The 23,212-nt window shown below is 36.9% G+C and overlaps 1 protein-coding gene across 5 annotated transcripts in view; it reads right to left on the reverse strand.

Annotated features, from left to right (window-relative positions):
• Window positions 1-1,222: 1,222 nt before the first annotated feature.
• The window catches only part of C6H2orf80 (chromosome 6 C2orf80 homolog), a 30,457-nt gene continuing 8,467 nt past the window's right edge, over window positions 1,223-23,212 (reverse strand). For 4 of the 5 annotated variants that reach the window (XM_072617414.1, XM_072617415.1, XM_072617417.1 and 1 more), the window contains 7 exons: window positions 22,704-22,785; window positions 16,092-16,174; window positions 13,698-13,785; window positions 13,020-13,097; window positions 4,900-4,987; window positions 3,002-3,114; window positions 1,223-1,810 (listed from right to left, as the gene is read on the reverse strand). In XM_072617414.1, coding sequence (XP_072473515.1) covers window positions 1,733-1,810; window positions 3,002-3,114; window positions 4,900-4,987; window positions 13,020-13,097; window positions 13,698-13,785; window positions 16,092-16,174; window positions 22,704-22,785 — 610 coding nt within the window. In that variant the 3' untranslated portion in view covers window positions 1,223-1,732. The remainder of the gene's footprint in view (window positions 1,811-3,001; window positions 3,115-4,899; window positions 4,988-13,019; window positions 13,098-13,697; window positions 13,786-16,091; window positions 16,175-22,703; window positions 22,786-23,212) is intronic. The other variant, XM_072617418.1, reaches the window with a different exon arrangement.

Raw genomic sequence — 23,212 nt, forward strand, 5'->3', positions numbered from 1 at the left:
AGAATTGAGAAGAGCTTGGGAGAGAAGAGAGATCCTAGTCTGACTTCTAGATTCAAGAGAAGAGACATATATTTCCAGACACTCTTTGAGAAGACCAGCATCTTATGTAAATAGTTTTTAAGCCATGGGTTAAAATTATAACAATGGTAACACCACCTATACACTTTTGGGTCTGTGGGTTTTTCTTAGGGCAGCATAGACGTAAAGGGACAAAAGTACAAATAGTAAGTAATTGCAAGGAAATATATCCACGTGATGCTGGAAAGCAGACCAGTTACATTTCTGTTAAGCCACACACTTACCAGAATTTCTTTCTAGTTTAAAGTAGTTCATTGCTACTTTTTTCTCTCTGGTTCTTTAAGTAATATTATAATAAGTAATATTCCGTTGTGTTCTGAAATTGTCACACTCTGGGCAAAATGGGTTCTAATGGTATTTTCATCCATGACTATACACATAAAATATACTACCCTGTCACTTTCAATGAAGTTAACCCCATAGGTGTATTTTTTATATGCTAGTGAAATTTTTCGTGCAGCAAGAAACTGGTACACATTCAAAGTTAGCAGTTGTGACCTGGACCCATCTCCAGTTTAGTTCTTAAGGCATAAGTTTGCAAATGGCAGCAAAGAATGCTTTTTGTTAACGCCAAATGAAGATCCATAAATAATACATGGTTGAAATATTTATAGATTTTCACATCTTCTAGGAAGTCTCTTTAAAGAATATTATTAGATTTTTTTAAAATGTCATTTTAATACTGGAGAACTACTGATGGAAGGACTCCCTTCATCAATTGAACTAGAATTCAATGTATAGATACAACATGATAGATAAGTACTAGGGAATTACCTGAGAAACATAGAATTTAGGTAACTGACCTCTCCATTGTTTAACATAAGTGACAAAATGAGACATCCTCTGAAAATAAGGCTTTTTTGTTCTTGATCCTCTTATTCAGTTTATTAATCATCTTTCTCAGCTTTGTGTCATGCCATCTATGTCTAAGTCTAAGTCACTGAAAAGAATGATAACATATATAGGGCCAAGCACAGATCCCAGAGGCACTTTACTTGAGAATTCCTTGCAAGTTGATTCTTTAGTCATTTGGTTAGTTTGTGTCTTATCTCATTTGCCCTCTGAATGAACTAATAACTGTTCTTTTCTTAATATCAGAACTTTATCCCCATAAAATTTTGTTGGAAAAAAGCCAACACCCAAATATCTTTGATATGTACTTTATTATAAACGATTATTGAGTAGATATATCCACATTAAAGCATACTAGAAGCAATAAAGGGTTTGTTCTCTTGCTTTTACAGTTGTAACTTTTCCTTGGGAAAATTAAGTGTTTTACTATCCCCATTTCTGTGAGAGAAAAAGAACATTGGGAGGTTAGCATCTGAAGAATGTGCCGAGGAGTTGAAATGTGCTGAGATACAAAGCAAAGGAATAGAAGTACAAACAGCAAGTAATTAGATGGAAATCTATTCAAATGTTCTTCGCTGTACTAGAATAACTCCATAAAGCAGACTAGGCCCCATGCCTTGCCAACAAATCACTGAGCAGGGCCAGGTCCACACCTATTTAAATAACCTGAGTCAGAGAAAGAGCACTTTTCCAGAAAACAACAACAAAATAGCAGAAAACACAAGAGTACAGCATTGGGGTAAGGCTGGTGTTGCTTGGAGCTGGTATCTACAGGAGGAGGTATACACAAGGTTTTGTCTTCTCAGACCGTGTTATTTTTATTGTGTCTTTGGTCATCCATTCTCTTGTCTTTATCCCAAATTGTAACTTCCTTGGAGACCTGCAGGACACAAGGAAGCTGGCCTAGTGAAGAAGCACCTCAGTTTGAGTGGTTGAGATGATTGCTTTCAATTTGCCTCTAGATTGTGTGAAGGTAAGACATCAAACACTACTGTCATAAAAAAAAAAAAAGGTGGAGGGGCATCTTTTCCTACACCACTGGATTGTTTATTGAAGAAAGGATATTAAGGGCTCCATTACTTTTGATTGCCTTTCTGTTCAATTCAAATTGGCAGAGGTGGGGAAGTAGATAGAAAACAGGCCTTGGAGCCAGGTCCACTATGGCTCAAGTCATGGCTCTGACATGTGCTGACTGGGTCACCCTTGGCAAGTCATTTAACTTCTCTTGGCCTCAGTTTCCTCATCCGTAAAATACTGATAACAGTAGCAACTACCTCATAGAATTGTTGTGAGGTTCCACTGATAAAATATACATAAAGCACTTTGCAAATCTTAAAGGAAAGAGACTGAAACCAATGGTATAAGGAACTCCCAGGTGAGGAAACTCTCTGCCATTGCAGATCATCACCTTCCCTTCAACTCGCTGTCTTAGAGAGTTGTCCAGAATACTGAGATGCTTGTGTGACTTAGCCCCCACCCCACCACTCGTAGAGATGAGAGGCAAGGCCTGAACCCAGATTTTTCCCACTCCAAGCCCAGTTCTCTAAACACTATGATAGACCTATAAGCACTAAATAAATGTTACATATTATTAGCTAAATAAAGTAACACATTAAATTTAGGTCAAGCCATTTTTTTTAGATCTATATGTAGGAACGAGGTAATGTCAGTTAAAGAAAAATACATTCAGGAAGAAGAAATGCAGAAATGTTAATGGGGAGAAATAGGGGCTAGACATGATTTCATTGGTTTGGAGAACTCTCAGATAAGGAAACTCCTTCTATGATGCAGATTAGCAACTTTTTTCAATTTAAAGTCTTAGAGAGATACCCAAGGCACTGAGATGTTGAGACCCACCCACAGATTTATATCTGACAGTAAGTGTCAAAGTCAGAACTTGAACCTAAAACTTTCTGACTTGAAGGTCGTGAATTGGCCTCCCCACTGTATCACGCTGCCTCTCAGAAATACTTAAAAGCTATGGGATTAGGCCTGCTTTTCTTCAACCATTTAGCAATAGGTTCCAAAAAGTAACAGTTTAATAGCTTCCACTTTGGGTTTCCAGACTTACTTCTGTCTTTGGATGGTTTCCTGAGTTTTTCACTGACTTCAGCTCCATTGCCTTTGCTGTTATTAAGTTGCCGGTGGCATTTCTACGGGCTATTCTTCTTTGCAACTTGACACCTAGGAACACACATGAAGACTATACAATGGTGCTTTATCTGCACATGGTTCTCTAATACATATTAATCTTCTTATGGTACTTTAATACATCAGAAATTTGTGATTTTGATTGATCCATTGATGGGGGTGCTCTCCATTGATACAGATAGTAGTCTTTGCAACTGAGGAGAGAGTTTCATGAATGATGATAGCTGGAACACTCATTGCTTGGTTGCCAATCCTTTGGAAATGAGTCTCTAGCACCAACCTAAACTGATCCTCTGTTACGCTCAAAGTCTTTCCAATTTAGTAGTACCTACCATTTGTCTTTTCTGATATAGGCTTTAAAATATCCAGGTTCATTTCCGTGTCGTGAGGAGGCATAAGTATAGGGCTCTTTTAGAGAGCCCATATAGTACATAATACTCTCAGAAAATGACTGCCTCATATATCGAGAATGTTCTATTTCCATTTTCAGTAGCTCTGATAAATAATTTACATGTAATGGGAGAAACAGGTAATCTGTGTGAATCTGATAATCACAAATCAACTAGGGTTAGCTAATGAAAGCCTAATTGCCTATAAGCTTTTATTCTAATTCATAAAATTATTACCTTATTTTTTCTTTTAAAATAAAGAGAAACAAAGAATTCAATGACAAAAAAGGAATAGCTCTGTGTATAGCAAAATATTTGTAGCAACACCTTTTGTTGTAGCAAAGAACAATGCCCATTGATTGGGGAATGGCTAATCCTATTGGAATACATGAATGTAATGGTACATTACTGGAGGTAATATATCCCATATGACCTTCTAGATCCTTGGGTGCAGCTTTTTGACTGAGTCCAAATTTTACAGAACAAATCCTTTTATTAAGGGAATTTATTCCGTGAAGTTTGAATTTAGTCAAAGGGCTGCACTTGAGGATCCAGAAGCCACATGTGACCTTGAGGCTGCAGGTTCCTCACAGTATTCTTGGTATATTACTGTGTTATAAGAAGTGACAGACATGGTGAATTCAGAGAAAAATGGGGAGACTTATATGAACTAGTGCAAAATGAAATAAACAGAACCAGGAAAATATACATAAGGAGTACAATATTATAGATGGAAAGAATGAAACAATTGAAACGAGATGATATAAAATGTTAAACATTAGAAGGGATATGAAAAAGTACTTTTTCCTACTTCTTTGAAAAGGTGGGGGATTAGGCTTGGAAAATTGCATATAATGTCAGATTTTTTTCAATATGTTGGCTTCTTTTAGCTCTTTTTTTATTCTGTTCTAAGGGGTGAATTTTTTGAAGGGAGAGATGTTATGAAATGTAGATGATATAAAAGCAAAATCCCTTCCTGGTTTTGAGTCCACAGATAAAGATGCCTCTGACAGATTAAGCTCATCACTTCTAATCTGATCACCATTCCCAAATTAAGCCTCCTCTCTCCTCTTTTTGGAGACTATCAAACTCTTCCTACTAATTTTCTTTATAGAGGTCAGAAACTGGGCTTTTCAGTTCACTCAGTTCTGCATCTGTTGCTCTCCCTGGTTTCAACTCGAAAGACAAAATGCCCCTGACTAGATATCCCAGGTTTCTCTCCTCCCTCCTGCTTTCCTGTCCCCTTTTCTGTGCTGTCTTCCAGGGTGGGATTGTAAACTCCCTGAAGGCAGGGACTATCTTGTTAATTGTGTCCCACTTAGAGTGCCTAGAACATTGTACATACTTAATAAATGTTGGTTAAATATTGGGAAAAAATCATTTAAAAGTTTTTTTAAAAAACGATTGAGTTGAAAATAACTAAGCTTACTTTGTTTCTGAGCATGTTCTACTGCCTTAGAAGCTGTCAGCATGGCAAAAGGATGTGATGAGAGATGAATACTGTGGGCCCGAGGAACCTGAAAGGAAAACAGTACAATTTTAAAGTAATGAATATTTTGTGCCTCGAAGAGAAGTTACTAATTTCCTAGGCTTATTTAATCAATCAATCAACAAGTATTTCTTAAGAGCCCGCTGTGTGCCAGATACTATGCAAGGCACTAAGGATACAAGCACAAAGAGTGAAACAATCCTTGCCTGTTATTCAATCACCCTCTTAGTCATTAGATAGAACTAATGTTCCACTTTACTTTTCAATATAAACTTCATTCCTGTTCAACTAAGCCCTATTCATCCTCAAGTCCACTCTAATACCCTACCCTGCCTTTTAAGGTCACTAGAATCCCTTGAACAAGTGGACTTGCTCAACACTCCTTCCATCTCCATGACCTAACTGAAACTTGTTTTTTCACTGAGCATACCATACTCCTTACAACCCTCTCCATTGGTGGTCTGTCCTGGAATGCACCAACTTGCAGCATCAGGAGGAGTTAGCATAGTCTTTCCAACCCATTGCTGCTTCCAGACCATTTCTTTATTACCCCTAAAGTTGATGTAATTCATTTATTTCCAATCCTTTTGTGTGTTACGTTTCAACCTCCAGGTCATTTTCCCAATTTACAGACTTCTCTTCCTTCTCCATAAGACCAATCATATTACATTTCTTTTCAAAATCTGTCATAGTTCCCTGTTGTCTAACAAATAAAGTTCATACTCCTTTGCTGGACATCAAGGGTCTCCATGTTCTGGCATTGAATGAATCTTGTAGGATTATACCCTGCCCTCTCAACCATATAATCTAAACTATTCATGCCGCCATTCCCAATACACAGCTTGCATTTTTTTCCACATCTGTGTCCTTGTTCATGTTTTTTCCCCCATGACTGCAAAAGCAGTCTTCTAAAGCTGGAGTTTCTATCCAGTTTTAGAGCTCAAACTTAAAGAATACTTCCTCTGATTCCCAATGACTGGATCTCATTTAGAACTATGCATTTCTCTTATGAGCTTCTCTGTTATTTGGAATTATATTTATTTATGTGCCAGCTTCCCCTATTAGGTTGTAATTTCAACTAGGGAGGAACCATATCTTCTATAAACATCACACTTCATTTAGAGTCCTCTGTACCCAGTAAGGACTGAATAAATGTTTGTCAAATTGAACTGACATACTTTTCTAAGTCTTTGATTTCACTGGGTCTGGTATTCCCCTCATTATGAAGATTGCAACCTTTTAGTAGACTGTCTTCTGCTAAGTTGCTGGGATCAAAACCAATTAATTATCTGGTAGCCAACCTTTAGGGACCTAGTCTCTCCAGCTGGATCTAGGTTGGAGATCTGCACAGTCTGTCACTTGGCCTGTACTCAAAGACTTTCTAGTTCGGAAAGCTTTTCCAGCACTTGCATTTTGTTGGCATGATCTTAGAAAACCCATGACTATCTCTTTGTACAAGGAAGTGTTAGGACAGAACTTTAGTGAAGGGCTGCATTTTTAAAAAAATTTCATCTTATATTTTTTTTATCATTTATTTCACCTCTTTATGTGGGCTTCATTTCATTTTAACCTATGATGCCTTTAGCAGGACCCTGCCTCATCCTACCAGTGAGAGAAGATTAATTACAAAATGAAAATGATTAATGGCTGAAAAAGTTGAAGTACATCTATGACAGACAATTTTTCTGCCTGCTCAATAACAGATTCAGTCTCTGGTCACAGCATGGATGCTCTGACTCCAAACCCAGAGGTCTTTCTACTGCACCATCCAAGGACAATAGGGAGAAAAAAAATCTAATTTAAATTCCTAGCCAAATGCTTGCTCAGCTCTGTTCTTGGCAAAATAAGCAAACATCTAATCTTGTGCCTCCCACATTTATAGTTTCTCATCTTATAATTCATTGTGCAGCAGTCTTCACAGCAAGTCTTAAAGGTCAGAGATTATCTTGGGACAAGATAGAAGTTGTCATGCACTTAATCTGTGGGCAGATTTATTGGCCCCCATGTCTAGCCAAGTAATGATCAGTTAACCTTCATTTAGAATGAGGGGTGACATTTTGTTATTTTCCACATATCCTAGCTTGTTACAAATGATGATTTCCATAACTTTATATCACAAGATTACAGATTTTGAGCTGAAAGGGATTTCAGAAGTCTTTTAATCTAAACTCCCCCCACCCAATCTTATAGATAAGGAAATTGACACTCAGAGAGACTTGGTACTCAATTCTACTATTCACTCTGGCACTAAGTTGCAGAGCCAGGATTGAATATAGATTCTGACTCCATCAGCTATATTTTCCTCTTCTCCCCCTATACTTCCTTCCCTCTGTCACACATATGTGTGTATATATATATATATGTATACATATACACACACACGTTTTATGTGTGTGTGTGTGTGCGCGCGCGCGTGTACACTCATACTTGATGACAGTGTAAATTGCAGCACTTCTCAGAGGAGAAGAAGCAGAGACTCAAAGCTAACAATGTGAAATGTTCAAACTCAGTGGGAGTGGACTGTGAAGCAGTTGGTTTCCACTTGATCCTGTCTATCCTTCAATAAATATGTGTAGTTTTAAAACTATAAGTCTTAGTGGTGTTTTAATTCCCCAGATCTTGTCACTCAAATCTAAGCAATGATTAGCTGGTTCCTGAAACTAAAATGTAATGCAATTCAACATTTACTAAGCATCTACTGTGTGCAAAGTGCAGTGGTAGATTATTTGTGGGATACAAAGAAAAAGATCTGGTTCCTGTCTGTAGAAAACTTAAATTACATTTAGGATATTTACAAATATAAAACTTTTCTTATTGGCAATTAGCAACGTCAGGCAAGATACAAGTTGGTGAAGCTTTTTGTTTTTTGTTTCTGTACTTTTGTACAGCTGAACTGGAATTTCTGCTGTCCGTGGTACTGACAGCAAGCAAACCACTAACCCAATTTCTATACCCTTTGAACAATTAAGCCTATTTTTCAGAAAATCAGGATAAGTCCAAATAAATGATTGTTGTCTGACGGAAAATTATCTCAGTGACCCATCCAATTCTTTCAAACTAAGCTACTGATAAATGGCTAATCTTTAACAATGGAGAAAGTTTACACATTAGGAAGATTCCAATATTAATAAAATCAGAGGTCTAGCTCACCTTCCCATCCCCCCCAAAGCATCTATGGCAGTTTGCATATCCATACTTTTTTAAAAATCTTGACAATTAATTCCTGAGTGTCTTAAAAATTATGTTGTCTACAGTATGGAATTTTTTTTCTGCATGTATTTTGTCAAGTCTAGCTGCCTCTTCCATTAAGAGTTACTAACGTATCTTCCCAGAGAATATTGAGTGAATGAGGTTTAAAGTCTAAATGTGACATTTCCAGTCTCCTCACTGATGTGAATAAATTGATATTAAAAGACTGGCAGATCTGTTCCATTTCATGTTTCTTTGTTATTTCCTTTTGGTTTTATCTTCATATACTCTTGGAATCAACTGACTAATTTAGATCTGATGCCAGGCTCCTCACAAGTTTGTTTTCCCTTCAACTGATTTTTATTGTTTTATATAGTGACTTTGCTCATAATGTTCCATCTTTCTCTTCCATAATGTTTTGTTAATATGCTTCAACTCTATGTTACCTTGGATGCCACATTTTGATACCTGCCAAGTAAGATGATTTAACCTGTCTGTCTCTTCAAAATGGAAACTATTTTGCTTCAGGAAACTTCTCTAAGAAATAGTAATAGAGTCAACATCTTTTTCATTTTTTTAATTTCTCACTTTTTTCCAGACTTGACAGGATATCACGTTGAATGTTCTATAGAAATATTCAGTGCTGTTATTCTGTCTTTATTTATTTTCTCCTAATCTGGTACAAAGATTTTGAAGGTGGGAGGACAAAAAGGGTTTTAAATGGTACCATGGTAAGGATGGGGTAGGCATTTCAGTGAAAGCTGAAGAGAGAAGGGACTGCCAGAAGAGGAATTTGGCATTCTGCACCTATTCTAGACTTCCTTCCCCATCTACTATTTTCCATTTCCTCTTCCTCTTTTAGTTATTATCTTTTTTATTTTCCATGCTTCCCTTTTTTTTCCTCTGTTTTCTCCCTCCCCCCCCCCCACATTGTCCACTTCATTTTCTCTACCTTAAATGGCAATGATATATAAACCTAAATATGTATACATTTTCCCTGGTTCTTAAATTTTAAAGTAGATGAATTGAACAGTTTAGATTTGGCTCCACCTTCCTTTTTCAAATGAAGTGAAAAGTTACATCTATTTTCTTTTACTTATTTGTAGCTCTTAATTGCTTAAAAACATTTTTTTTTTTAAAATTCTGTGGACTAGTGACCAATGAAAATTGAGACAGAAACCCAACTCAGCCTCAGTAGGGTATATTATTATGATAAAATACTGAGTTGTAGTAATCCTATAGTTACACTAGATGGCAGTGAAGGTTAACAATAGGAGCCATAAAGGTTATATTACCTACCTGTACTGGTCAAATGAGATAATATTTGTAAAGTACCTTTAAAGCGGTATGTAAATTCTAGCTACTATTGTATTTCACTGCCAAACACCACTTATGAATAGTTTAATAGAGCATAATTAAGGTTCAATGCAGGATAGAATACAATGTTTTGCAACTCAAACTATAGTGCCAATATGGCAAAATATGTAAGTTTTCCATGTTGGTGTTCTCTGTCTTCTGCTAGGGCTGATGGGAGCAGGAGTCAATCTTTTAAGTTTCCAGACTCTAAGTAGTGAGAATGTCCGGTAATCAAATTTTAGGAAGTGGCAAACATTTGTCACTGATCTTTAATGGAGTTCAGTGGTTGGAAAACACTGTTCTAGAGAAATAATTAGCCCTTTACATTTTCTAGAATGTCAAGATTTGTAGTGTATTCTTCACTAGCTGTCTTGTCTGGTACGTGGTAGGCAAAGAGAGGTTTCCTAGGTTCCTACTCAGGTGTACTTTGACTGTGCTACTTACTATCTGAAGATCATCTCATTTCTCTGGTATTCAGTTTCCTTATCTGTAAGTTAGCAGATTGGACTAAAGGAGTTTAAATTCCATTCCAACTTTAAAATCCCATGAACCAGTCATTGTCCCTTAGGGGCTGGCCAGGTGACACTCTATAAAAAAAAAAAAAGACCCATAGTTGTTCACATATACATAGGTCAACAGGTGACTAATGAGAGTGCTACTCCCAGAATCACAAGACGACCTGAAGTCAAATCGAGCCTCAGTCACTAGCTTTATGTTCAACTTGTTTTATGCTCACTAGTTTTTAGGGAAGGATAACTCTCCTAAAATCATAGAATCAGAGGTTTAAAGCTCAAGGGAGTCTCAGAGATCATCTAGTCTAATCCCCTTATTTTACATATGATTCAAATGAGGCTTACAGAAATTAAGTGACTTATCTAAGGTCACAGGAGTAGTGACTTACAATCACCTGAATTCAGACTCAGAGTCTGTCCCTCCAAGTTGAATAAACTCTACTGAATCACAGATTTCAAGGGGAAATCTACTCAATTAACTTAAATTTATTGTTCCTAGATCTTCCCTCTGGAGCTACATAAAGTAAGTCTTTTCCATTTATTCACATCATAGGCCTTCAAATATTTGAAGACATCTATCATATCTTCCTTTTTTCTTCTTTACTCCAGCCTAAACATCTCTATGATAGCTTCCAAACCTCTCACTGTCTGCATTGCAGTCTTCAGGATAGAGCTTCTTTGAAAATGACTCCTACCAGACTGGTATCCTAAACTGGAAGCAAGATTCTGGCTTTGGTGTGCAAACTATTTGTGGATTAATGCAACCGAGAATTGCATTAGTTTTTTCCTTTTTTTTTAAAAGTAGCTGGATCACACTGTTGGCTCCTAATGAGCTTATAATCAACTGAACACCTAAATGTTATTTACAGAAACTACTATTAAGTCAATTCTCCAACAGTCTGTACTTATGTAATTGATTAAAAGAAAATTTTTTTTAGGGAATATGTCTTCTAGCTTGCCCAGGCTTAAAGTTCAGGAGTTATTCATGGGCCTAATGCCACTCTGATGAACACTGGAACTTTGATCTGCCTTGTTTCTGATTTGGGTTAGTTGCCCTTCCTTAGACAACCTAGTGGCTCCCATCTCCAGGGGCTCATGGTACTAATGGTGAAATTAATGCAGATAAAAAGCAAATGCTATAAATCAGGGCTTGAGTTATTGCTTTGTTGATTGCCCAGACTTAAGAAGTTGATGTAGAAATGTGAATAATGTCGTGGGGAGGGAGGGGGGGAGTGGGGGCTAGGTGGGGGGGGATAAAATCACAATTGTATGGCAGTGATTGTTAAACATTACAAAATAAAAAAAAATAAATTAAAAAAAAAAAAAGAAATGTGAATAATGTAGATTAAACTTTAAAGTGTGTCATGGGTACATCGCTACCACCTCTTACCCCCAGCCTATTGTTAAACATTTACCAGCATATCCCCGTATAAAAGGCATCATCAAAAGCAGGTATTAATTATTAGGCCAGCTGTGTAATGAGGGTGAAGGATAACAGATAGAAAACTCAGTGCCATACTGGTGTCCATAAACTATTTTAAAAAAGTTCTTATTCAGTCATGTCTGACTCTTTGTGACCCTATTATGGGCTCTGAAAGACAGTTTTGACCATATCACTCCTCTGTGCAATCAACTTCAAAGGTTTCTTAAGACCTCTAGGATCAGATCCAAATTCTGCTGTTTGGCATTTAAAGTCCTACAAAGCTTGATTCCAAAATACGTTTCCAGGTTTATTTTACATGACTCCCCTTCACGCACTCTGTGGTACAGCCAAATTAACTTTCTTCCTGTTCTTCACACATGACATTCCATCGCCAATAAACCCTATGTAGCCTGTTCCCTAAATGTGGGATACACACCCTCCTTCCCTCCTCTCAGACTACTGCTTATACCCTGCTATATCGTTGTAATTATAATGAGCAGCTTTCTAACAACTCAGATGAATAATTGGAAAGTATGTTCAATCGATCAGTGACCATTTATTAAGCATCTAATACAAGCCAAGAATTGTACTAAGTTATGTATGCTACTTTAATGCTGAGTAGATGTATAGTATGGAAAGAGAAAACTTTTTATTTCTATGACCATGGCCCTCCAGAAGACACTGATCAAAGTCATTAGGTATGGTGCTAGAAGTAATATGGCTTAAGTAAAAGTAGGAGTCCTAGTGTTTCATCTCTTTTTCAGATCCCTATTCCTTCTCCCTCCCTCAACCAATTTCCTAGCCTAGGGTAGCTCTTCTATCCTTCAATATCTCCCAAAGTCCGCCCAAGCTCATGTTCATTGCTTCCATGACACTGTCTATCCATCTCATCCTCTGTGTCCCCTTCCCTTTTTGCCTTCAATCTTACCCAACATCAGGGCCTTTTCCAGAGTCCTATCTTCTCATTGTGTGGATGAAGTATTTAACCTTCAGCTTCAGTATTTTTCCTTCCAATGAAAAGTCTAAATTAATTTCTTTAAGTATTGACTGATACGATCTCCTTGTTGGCCAAGGGACTTTCAAAAGTCTTCTCCAGCAGCACAATTCAAAAGCATCAATTCTGTGGCACTCAGATTTTCTCATAGTCCAACTCACAGCCATACATTACTACTGGAAAAACTATATGTTTGACTATATACACCTTTGTTGGCAAGGTGAAGTCTCTGCTTTTTAGCATACTTTTTAGCATACAGATTTTCCATAGCTTTCCTTCTAAGGAGCAAGCATTTTTTGAACTAGTTTATTATAAATAGTCCAATACAGCTAGAATTATATATATATATATATAAAATATAATATATGTAATATAATATAACATAAATATATTAAGAGGAAGTACCCTGAAATTAGGTTAGGAATATTTCTCATGAAAATCATTGCCAGGTCTAAAATACTCATTTGCAGTTCTCTTTATCTCTTCTACTATGTATATGGAAATGCTCACTTTGTCTGGTGTTTATTAAGTCCAGAATAAAAACACTGAAACAAAAAGACAAATAGGCAATCTGTTAATGACATACCTTCTTAGTACCAGGCCAGTTCTTTGCAGAGGGGTGAATATTATAAATTTCAAAAATTTCTTCAATTGGGAGACTATTCTGTTAAACAAACATTCATTATGTCATGTTTTTCTGCATCTTAAAAATAGATATGTCTTCAGTGAATATCAGGAATCCTTTATACTTCTTTATCATAAGATTTATAGTGCTAATTATTTCATGATACTCCAACTATGACATATTTTTTATATTTTTACCTTTCAAATAAATGTTGCAAAAATGGGTCTCTTAATAACACTTAAACATGTTTCTTAAATAATAGGAAAACAGAACTTAGAGTTACTGAATCATAAAATTAAATTAGTAAAGGATGTTGGAGATAATCCAATCCAATTCATCTCCACTGAGGTGCCACCCTCTGCCCCCACCCCCGACCACCAACCTATCCCTCCACCCAGTTGTGGATGATGAAACTGTGGCCGGAGAGGTTCGGTGATTTTCAGAAGATTACTCAGCTATAGCAGAGCCTGGCTTTGAATCCAGGTCATGTGTCCCCAAACACAATGTTCTTTCTATTACACCAAACTTTGCTTTTAAAAGTATCTCATGTGTACATACATGTTTATACTTATATCTATATGTAAGTCAGAAACAAGAGGGGTAAACACCCTTTAGTAAAAATTTCATTTCCCTCCTTACCATTAGGATCCCAGCATAAAAGGATAAAATCATAGCTTCTCGTTCAAGGCGGTTAGGAAATACATGCCTGCAACGGCATGGTGCCTTCCTAGGAAAGAAAACATACAAAGAAGTTTGACTCCATAACCCCAGACTGAAGATGACCACCTATATATATAAGCATTTATATGTTGCTTAATTTGCATATCAAGATAATGTGATTCATTTGACCCACCATCAGTAAATAGGTCATGTACTAAACTTTACTCTCCCCATGAACCCAGTATCTATGATAGATTTATAGTGATTTATTCTAGTTTATCCACTCTGTCTTCACTGTGACTAATAGTATACAAATGAAGTTGCCCAATTTGAGACCATGAAAGACAATGAAACTGATTGGATAAGCCTGTGACCATAATTTTGTTAGGGTGATGCCCTAACCCAATGGTTGCCAAAGTGTAGGCCTTCTGATCATATATAGGATTGTGGCCTGACCTTAAAATACGTGGGATCAACCAATCACAGGATAGGAAGAGCGCCTTCCCCATAATAGTCAATTGTTGGTCTTATCTCCAGCTAAACACACTGGCTCTTACTTCCTAAAGTTACACCTTTCCTCCACTGTTCAAGCTTCACCTTTCCCACATTAGGGTGTCTGCCTCTCTAGGTAGTTTTAACCTAACCACTACCTGGAATTCACAGAAGCAGCTATGCAGAGCCATTGGGAAAATTCTCTCCCTTCTAACTCCTTACTCGCCCCCCTCCACCAACCTCCCAAGTCTACCCTTCTTCTACCCTCAGATCACTTTATGGCTGCAGCCAGCGCTGCTTGGAGAGTAAGGCCTGCAATCCGGAGGTGGTAACTGGTAAGACCCCCTCATTTTTTTTCCTTTTGGGTGGGAAAGAGTGAGTAGAACAGGAAGAGAAAATCACAGGACCATAAACCTAGAGCTGGGAAGGACCTCACAGGCGGTCTTGTACAACTCCTTCATTTTACAAGGTAGAAAATGGAATTCCAGGGAGGATCACATGAGATTCCAAATGTGAAGTGCTTTGCAAATCTTAAAGCCATTATTATTGCTATCCTTATTACTGGGCAGATAATAGTTGGAGGCTTTCCAGATCTTGTCATGTTATCTTTCTCCCCAAATCTCCCCTTCTTCCAAACTTCCTGAAGACTGCCAAGAATATCGCCATCCTTCTGTGTCACCCAAATTCACAAGCTTGGGGTCATACTTGAGTCCTCACTTGACCTAACCCCACACGTACAATCCATTGTCAAATCTGGTCATGTCTCCTCCACATCTCTTGGCATCTATCCCTACTCTCTCTACTCATACATTAGGAGAGCCTAGTTCAGGCTCTCTTCTCATTTGAACTGCTTCACTAACCTCTTAATTGGTCTTCCTATGCCAGTTTTCTCTCTTTGCCAATCCATTCTCCACGTAGATGCCAAAGTGATTTTCTGAAAGTACAGGTCTGATCATGTAACTACTCTATTCAATAAATTCTTATGGCATCCAGGATCAAATACCTCATCATTTTAAAATTTCTACATTTTAAGATTTTAAACATCAACTTTTTGTGTAAGTTTTACTATACATATATTACCTAACTGCTTACATAATAGTACATTATGTAATTTTAAAATAAGCAAATATACATGAATTGGGGTAGATGCTCAAAAATGTTTACTGATGAGGTACACAATCAAAAAAGTTTGGAGACCATTGTTCTAAACAACTGAGTCACATTAGACTGATAGATTGACACTAATAACTCTGAAAAGGAACTTCCATGAGCCATGGTAGACGTAGCCTAGTACACATATCTGTTTAATTCCCTAGAGTCTTTTACTAATAGTCCTTAGGAAACCAATGCCATCATTGTAAAAAAAAAGACTTAGCCATTAAAAATCAGGGACATTTGAACAGTAAATCACCAGAGATCTTCTGTCTCATCATAGTTTCAAGGTAGGGTATTCTAGCCATAGTGATTTCATTTAATTTTCTCAGAGGAAAAATTAATTATTAGTGATGTTTGGGGCATGAATATCCACATTTCCCAAGTCAATGGCAATATGAGTTCCTTCCAGTTTAGAGGTGGAAGTAACATTAGAGCTTATCTAGACCTAACTCCATTGTAGCCTCTTACAGGTAAGGATACTTTCTTGGCCCAGAAAGGTTTAAGTGATTTGCTAGAGTTACATAATAAGTATCTGGGCTAGGACTCAAACTCAAGTCTTCTAATTGTCAGCTAGTATTCTTTCCACTCCAATCCACTGCTTTTCAAGCATAGTATCATAGAATGGGAAGACGGATAGAGACCCTTAAGATCTACAACAGGAAAGTCATTTTCGAGTTCAGGAGTTCTTTTGAACTATTAAAGCAAAGGGAGTCTCAAGACACTCACACTTTCTCCCAGTCCAAATGTATTTGGTCTTCTTTATAACCGAGCCACTGTAGTGCGACACTGATGGTCAAATCATAATGAGCCTGAAAGCAAAGATATTTTGCATGAAAAGGAAATAACTATGGCAGCCAGAGACTGGTCCTTACACCAACTTGGCAAATCATCAAGATACCAATATTTGTCATGTATTAAGTATAAGCCAATGGATAACCATGTTTCTTACTTACATATCTTACCAACAAATTACATGGCCCTTGTAGGGACTCTATATATTATTGGATTGACATCTGGAAAGGACTTAGAGGCCTTCTCCTTCATCTTATGGATAAGAAAATGAAGACCTAGGGAGTTTAAGTGACATGGGTAATGTCAGAAGGATTGAATGCAGGTTCCCAGACCGTACTGCGAAGCAACCTTATTTGCTTGCTTAATTTACTTTTGGTTCAGATTGGTTCAGAAATGACAGAAAGTCTCAAGTTTGATACATATAGTACTAGTATTTAATAATAATACATTATGATGTGTTATATTATGTATTAATTATATTGTTGTTATATACTATAATAATAATAAATAAAAATAATAATAAAGATCTCAATCAGTAAGTTCCAAAACTTATGTCACAATCAGTAAATCTCAACAGTTATGTCACAAACAGTAAGTCTCAATGGTTATGTCACAATATTATCACAACTGATCAGCACTGACAGAGGGATTATCCACTATCTACTGGATCACATGGTTGGGGAGTCCTGAGTCAGGCTCCAAAGTCCCTATAGGAAGGCCTCTGTACCACGGGGTGAGGGGACTCCTGAAGATAGTTCAGGACTACCCGCCTTCAGTAGTTCTTTCTAATCAAGAAGGCATTTTGCCAATTAAATGCATGATTGATGGGAAAGGAGCTATTCTCAAAACATCCTTGAGAGCATTTCTGTATAGAAATGTCTGATTCTGGGAAGGGTGGCCAGTCCATCAACGTCTGGGTAGGAATAAGATTAGCTTGAGTCAGATCGTAGACATACTGAGCAAGGTCAGAGTGTTCTAAATGAATTTATGCATCACACTGACCACAATGGTTTCCCCTACTGCACTGCTGTGTTTTCTCATTTGTTAAAGCAATAACTTGACCTTTATTACATTCTTAAGAGACTTCAATGAAATCAAATGATGGGAAATAAACTTAGAATGAATCAATCTATTTTTCTCAACAAAAGTAAACCTGAATAAAGTTTTTACTGAACAGTGAACCAAATTAAGTTATCAGGTTCTTCTTCACCAAAGTTTATCAGTAATTGAACACATTTTTCAAAAGTAGTTAAATAGAATAAAACCATAACATAAAAATATTTCTCAAATGAGCCCTGAAAAAACTTGATATTTCACTTAGTTCCTGGTCTGAATATAAGTCTTAGAATTGACTAATATGTAATACTAATGCTAAGGGTAGCCAAATGGCTGTTCTTATGAATCCTAATAATAATTTAATAAATTTATAGAATGTTAGATCTGGAAGGGATGCTGAAAAATATCTGGTCAGTTCCACTTGTTTTTATGGATGAGAAAACTCAGAATCAAATAGGTCAAGGTATTTACCTAAGGTCACAGGAGTAGTTAGGGGAAAAGCTAGGGCTAGAACTCTGGATCTCTGATCCAGTCCAGGGCTCTTCTTTCAGTCTTCTCCTCTCAGCAGGGCTTAGTAGGCACTAAATAAACATTAAGTCACTAATATGTGCTAGAAGTTTGTCCAACAACCTGATAAAAGCTCTATGGCATTCTTGAGTGAATTCTTCTCCAACAGAAGGTCAAAAAATCCCAAATGAAACCAAACTCAAACCTAGCTACAACATACATTTAAAAATCTATTATTTTATTTTTAATGTGGAAAAAATGCCATCCTTTTAAAAAAAATTCTTTTCCTCATTTGAGAACTTAGAGGCGTGAGAAGAAAAAGCAGGTAACATTTACAAAATACTTTGAAATTTGTAAAGTTCTCAATACTAATATATTCTTAGCCCATCATTCCTTACCACTCCTTTACATTTTTAGATCATGGATTTTTATTTAAAATGGCCAAAAATAAGCATATTCTTTTCAGATTGTCTCAAAGGAAGAATTATCTGTAGAATTAACAATGGTGCTTATTCAGAAATAACCTACTAGTGGGGAAGCTGAGACTGGTGAATCGCTTGGGTTTGGAAATTCTGAGTTAAAATCCAGTACCCACTCCAAGACTGACACTAATATGGGGAGCCTCCAGGAGTGGAGAACCACCAGGTTTCCAAAGGAAGGGTGAATCAGCACAGTCTAGGGGTTGAGGGGGGGCACATGTAAAGGAAAGGGTTAAAGCCTCTAGGTTGATCAGTGTTGGGATTGGGCTGTGAGTGACCACTATAGTTAAAGCCTGGGAGATAATGAGATATGGTTTTAAAAACAAAATAAAAATTTGCAAAGTATTTTTATACATTATTTTGATTTATAACAATCCTATGAAGCATAACTACAGGTGTACTATTCCCACTTTAAAGCTGAGAACACTGAGGCTTAATGAGGAAAAGTGGTTTATCTACAGTTTGAACTCATGTCTTCCTGACTCCAATTCCAGCATTCATATTGCCCTTTGATAAACAACTCCCCCCATCCCATTGTCATCTGACTCAGAGATTATTTCAACGTCTATATATATGAAATCTCAATGTATTTATGGCTTGGTTTCTTAAACACTATGCCTCTTATGTGAGCTAAGGCAAAAATCAAGTCTGATAGTTGGGAAGGGAAGGGAATACACATTTATTAAGTCGTGCTTTGTGCCAGGTACTGTACTAAATTGTTTTATAAATATTATCTCATTCGATAATGAGCCATTGTTCTGTCTATTGAGGAAAACAAGAAAAATGATATTCCTAACCCAGAAAAGGTTAACTAATTGTAGTCCTCCCCACCAAAAATCCTTAACACTCACTTGAATGATTATTCTTCTGTATCCATATTAAATCCCTAAAACTTAGTGAATATGAGGAGGGAAAAATGAATTTCATGTGTTTCAGGTGGAATGTACTCCAATCTTGATATACTTTTGTCATCAAAAGTATATACATTGATATACTTTAAAATGTTGCTTTCTGGTTTACAGACAACTCGACTTTACTCAAGGCAGCTAGGTAGCCCAGTGGATTGAGTGTCTGACTTGGAGTCAGGAAGACTCATTTTCTTGAGTTCAAATACAGCCTCAGACACTTACTACTTGGGAAAGTCATATAACCCTATTCAACTCAGTTTCCTCATCTGGAAAATGAGCTGGAGAAGAAAATGGCAAACCTCTCTTGTATCTTTGCCAAGAAAACCCCAAATGGGTCATGAAGAGTCAGACACTACTAAAAACAACTAAACAACCTCCACTTTTCTCCAAGAAGGTTTGCTTCCATCTCTAACACTCACTAATGACAACTTCTAATCCAAAGTACAAACACTGTTAGTAACTCACACCCTCTATTTTTTGTTTATTTTTGTTTTTGCATGTAAAACCATTCAAAAAGTGAACACTTGACCCCCCTCCCAGCTCCAGAAAAAGTATGAAACTCTCCATTTTTCAAATCTGTCCTTTCCTCCACTACACAATTAAGAGCTGACTATACTTAAGAACAAACATGATCAGTATTTTTTCGTTGTTTAAAAAAATGAGAGAAAAAGTTTGACGGTAGGAAATGTAATAGTTTTGGAGTCAGAAGACCTGGGTTCAAATTCCAGCTACGTCACATACTACCTGTGTGAGGTTGGGTAAGTCACTTCACCTTTTGAGACCTCAGTTTCTTCACATCTAATGAAGAATGACCTATAATTAGTCCCCCTTTAGTTCTAAATTTGTGATCCAATTATCTACTAATATAGTGAAAAGCATGGCTGTAAGTGAATCCCCCAAAATACTTGCCCCTGACCATATAATGATTATCCTTCTCCTGTCACTAACCCCATGCCAACTAGTCAACAATGACAACAGACTGGCAGAATAGTGGGTAGACCACTGCACTTATTCTAAATTATATCATACTTGTTTGCTATTATGCTATTTGCTCATTCTACTCCCCAAATGACTGGATGATACTCAAAGAGAAGGGATTATGCGATTTTTTATCTTCCTATCTTACCCATTTCCTAGCTGTACTAAGCAGGCTTTAATAAATGGTCGTTTTATTTGTTTAATTTAATTCTGAACTATCTGAACCATAACCATTTACTGTCTACCTCACTTGTTTCATCTAGAATGCACAGCATATGGAGTAAAATCTTTAGTAACTTAAATAATAGATACATAGAATGCCAAAGCTGAAAGGTACCGTACAGATTATCTGGTTCTAAAATAATAGAATTAGAGCTGAAATGTACATTAGAAGTTCTTGGGTCCAAACCCTTTCTTTTAAAAGTTCTTGCCCCATGTCTCACAGGTATGAAATAACTTGAACTCAGGCCCTGTGACACTAAATGCAATGTTCTCGCCACTACAATGTGATTTATTTTATGAAATATATATTATTTGTTTCTTGCAACAACTCAGTGAAGTAGGCCAGGCTGGACAATCATTTTTATCCTTTTTTTTTACAAATGAAGAAACTGAGTTTCAACAAAGCTGTAGATTATCCAGAGTAACACAATAGATACGTAATTTATCTTGGTGTCAGTCTTGGGTTTTTGGATTCCACCTTCGTTGCTCTTTCCTTTATACCTCCACTTCTCATGTTCTCTCTTTCATGTTTCATGTAAATCCTATTCCAGAAATGAAATTAAAAGCTCCTTGAAGACAGAGACTATATGGGCTATTTTCATGCTCCACTGAGCTTTGCATTGGAAATAGACACTCAGTACGTGCTTTTTAATGAAAAATATTTTTAAAAAAAGTCATAGAGTGCTTGGGAACATTAAATTTTGCATTTCATTTGCTTTTTATTCGCCACAAAGTCTTAACAGAAACATTTCAGGATTAGCTTTTATGTCAATTGATCAAATTATTCTATCATCCGTTTATTTACCTCTTTGGAAAAAAAATAAAACATTGTGTTCAAGTTTATATTTCTTTTGAAATATGATTTTTTTTGTACTTTGTATGGATTACGAATACCTTTTGGATATTTGTTGAATAAATCTTTAATCTATTATGCTTGAAACCCTCACTGTAAAATAAATAAAATAATTCATATGTAACAGATTTCTTTCTAACATAGATTGACTAACCTGTGTGTGCAATGGGTGTGTGTGTGTGTGTGTGTATGTGTGTGTGCATACACATATGTATGATTTGGGATCTTCCCCATACTATCTACAAGGAAACTTTAGTTTCTACCATTGTAGAGAGTAGCTGAAGGTTCTGGCTGTACCAACAATAACTTAGCAGAGGAAGGAGGAAGGGTAGTAGGAGCCAGGAGAGACAAGGCTAACCTTTACTTCATCTGGAGGGGGCTAGAATAATATCTATATATTATACTTAAAATATTATTAGGGTAGAGGCACAATGTTCATTCAAAATTTTAATAAACATTTAAATAAATACAATTTTCAGAATAGTAGCTACTTTCCATTGTCTCTCAAAACAGGAGAGTAAAAACTAGCCTACTTACTCTTGACCAGCATAGCTCCTCTTCCTGGCTTATTCACTCAATGGGCGTTACCTCCCTCTAAGTGAGTACCTGAAAAGGCCAGCCTAAAAAGGCCAAAGTCTCCCATTGCATCCTGAGGTCACTGGATTCAGATGGCTCTGGAGGAGAAGTGAGGCTGGTGACCTGCACAGCCCTCCCTCACTCAAAACAGAATCAAGTGCAAGTCATGTCATCATTTCTCTGGTGTCATGGTCTTCTTTGAAAACAAAGGACAAACACGGACAGACAGGAGGACTAGAGTTCGAATGTTGCTTTAGACACTCTTGGGCAAGTGACAACTTCTCTCAGACTCAGTTTCCTCATTTGTAAAGGGGAATAGTAGAGCACTTTTCTTATAGGGTTATTGTGAGGATCAACTGAGATACTATACATAAAATGTTTTTAGCACTTACTACTTATTATTTTATTATCTTGCTCTCTGTCTTTCTTCTGCACAGAGTGGGTCACAGTGAACTAAAATGAAGGCTGGGCTCATGATGGGAAAGGAGTAGCTTTCCTGGCTGATAACTAGCATTTATATGGTGCTTTACAAATTTTACCTTACTTTATCCTCATAACATAAGAGATAGGCACCATTATTATCTCTATTTTACAGATGAGGAAACCGAGGCAGACAAAATAATTTGCTCACCCAGAGTCACATAACTAGGATCTGAGGTCACATTTGAATTTAGGTCTTCCTGATTCCAGACCCAGCACTCTATCCACTTAGCCACCTAGTTGCTTCCCAGGCAAACAGATGTTAAGTGACTTGCCCAAGGTCACATAGCTAGCGTCTGGGTCTGAGGTCAGATCTGAATTCAGGTCTTCCTGATTCTAGGCCTGATACTTTATCCACCGTGCCACCCAGCTGCCTTAGAATTAAGGTCAGAGGTCTATTTATCATATCTCTAACAGTCTCATCCACCATATCTCATTAATAAACACATGAATAACACCAATATGATTAGTATAAATGTTTCTTTACCATATCATCTAGATAGGTGGGTTGCCTTCTTCCCTTTGGGTCAAATTCATTTTCCCGAAGTCTGATGCCCACATAATCACACCTTAAAAAGCAAGAGAGCATTGTTAGTTCTTGTACATGCCTAGGTCACATTGCCCTGTCCCACTTTCATCTTCCCAGAATTAAGAGGACTTAAGAAATCACAAGTGTATTTAAATTTTGAATTAATCCTTGATTTACACAGGATTATAGATTTAGGGCTGGAAGGAATCTTTGGTATGGCTTGCCCAAGGTCACACAGGTAATTGGCAGAGTCAGAATTTAAACCCAGGTCCTCTGATTCCAGATCTAGCCTGTTTTCTATTGTACCACAGATCTAAAAGTGAATTTTTGTACACTGAAGTGTGTTATTATCTCAAGGGATATTATGAAAATCTCTGACTCCTCTAAAAATGTCTTCCTTTAAGTATCAATGAAAATCCCAATATATTTTACAGGAATCCTTTCCCAACCTCTCTTACTCCTAGTGT

This window comes from Notamacropus eugenii, chromosome 6, assembly GCF_028372415.1.
Source record: "Notamacropus eugenii isolate mMacEug1 chromosome 6, mMacEug1.pri_v2, whole genome shotgun sequence".
Taxonomy (NCBI): Eukaryota; Metazoa; Chordata; class Mammalia; order Diprotodontia; family Macropodidae; genus Notamacropus; species Notamacropus eugenii.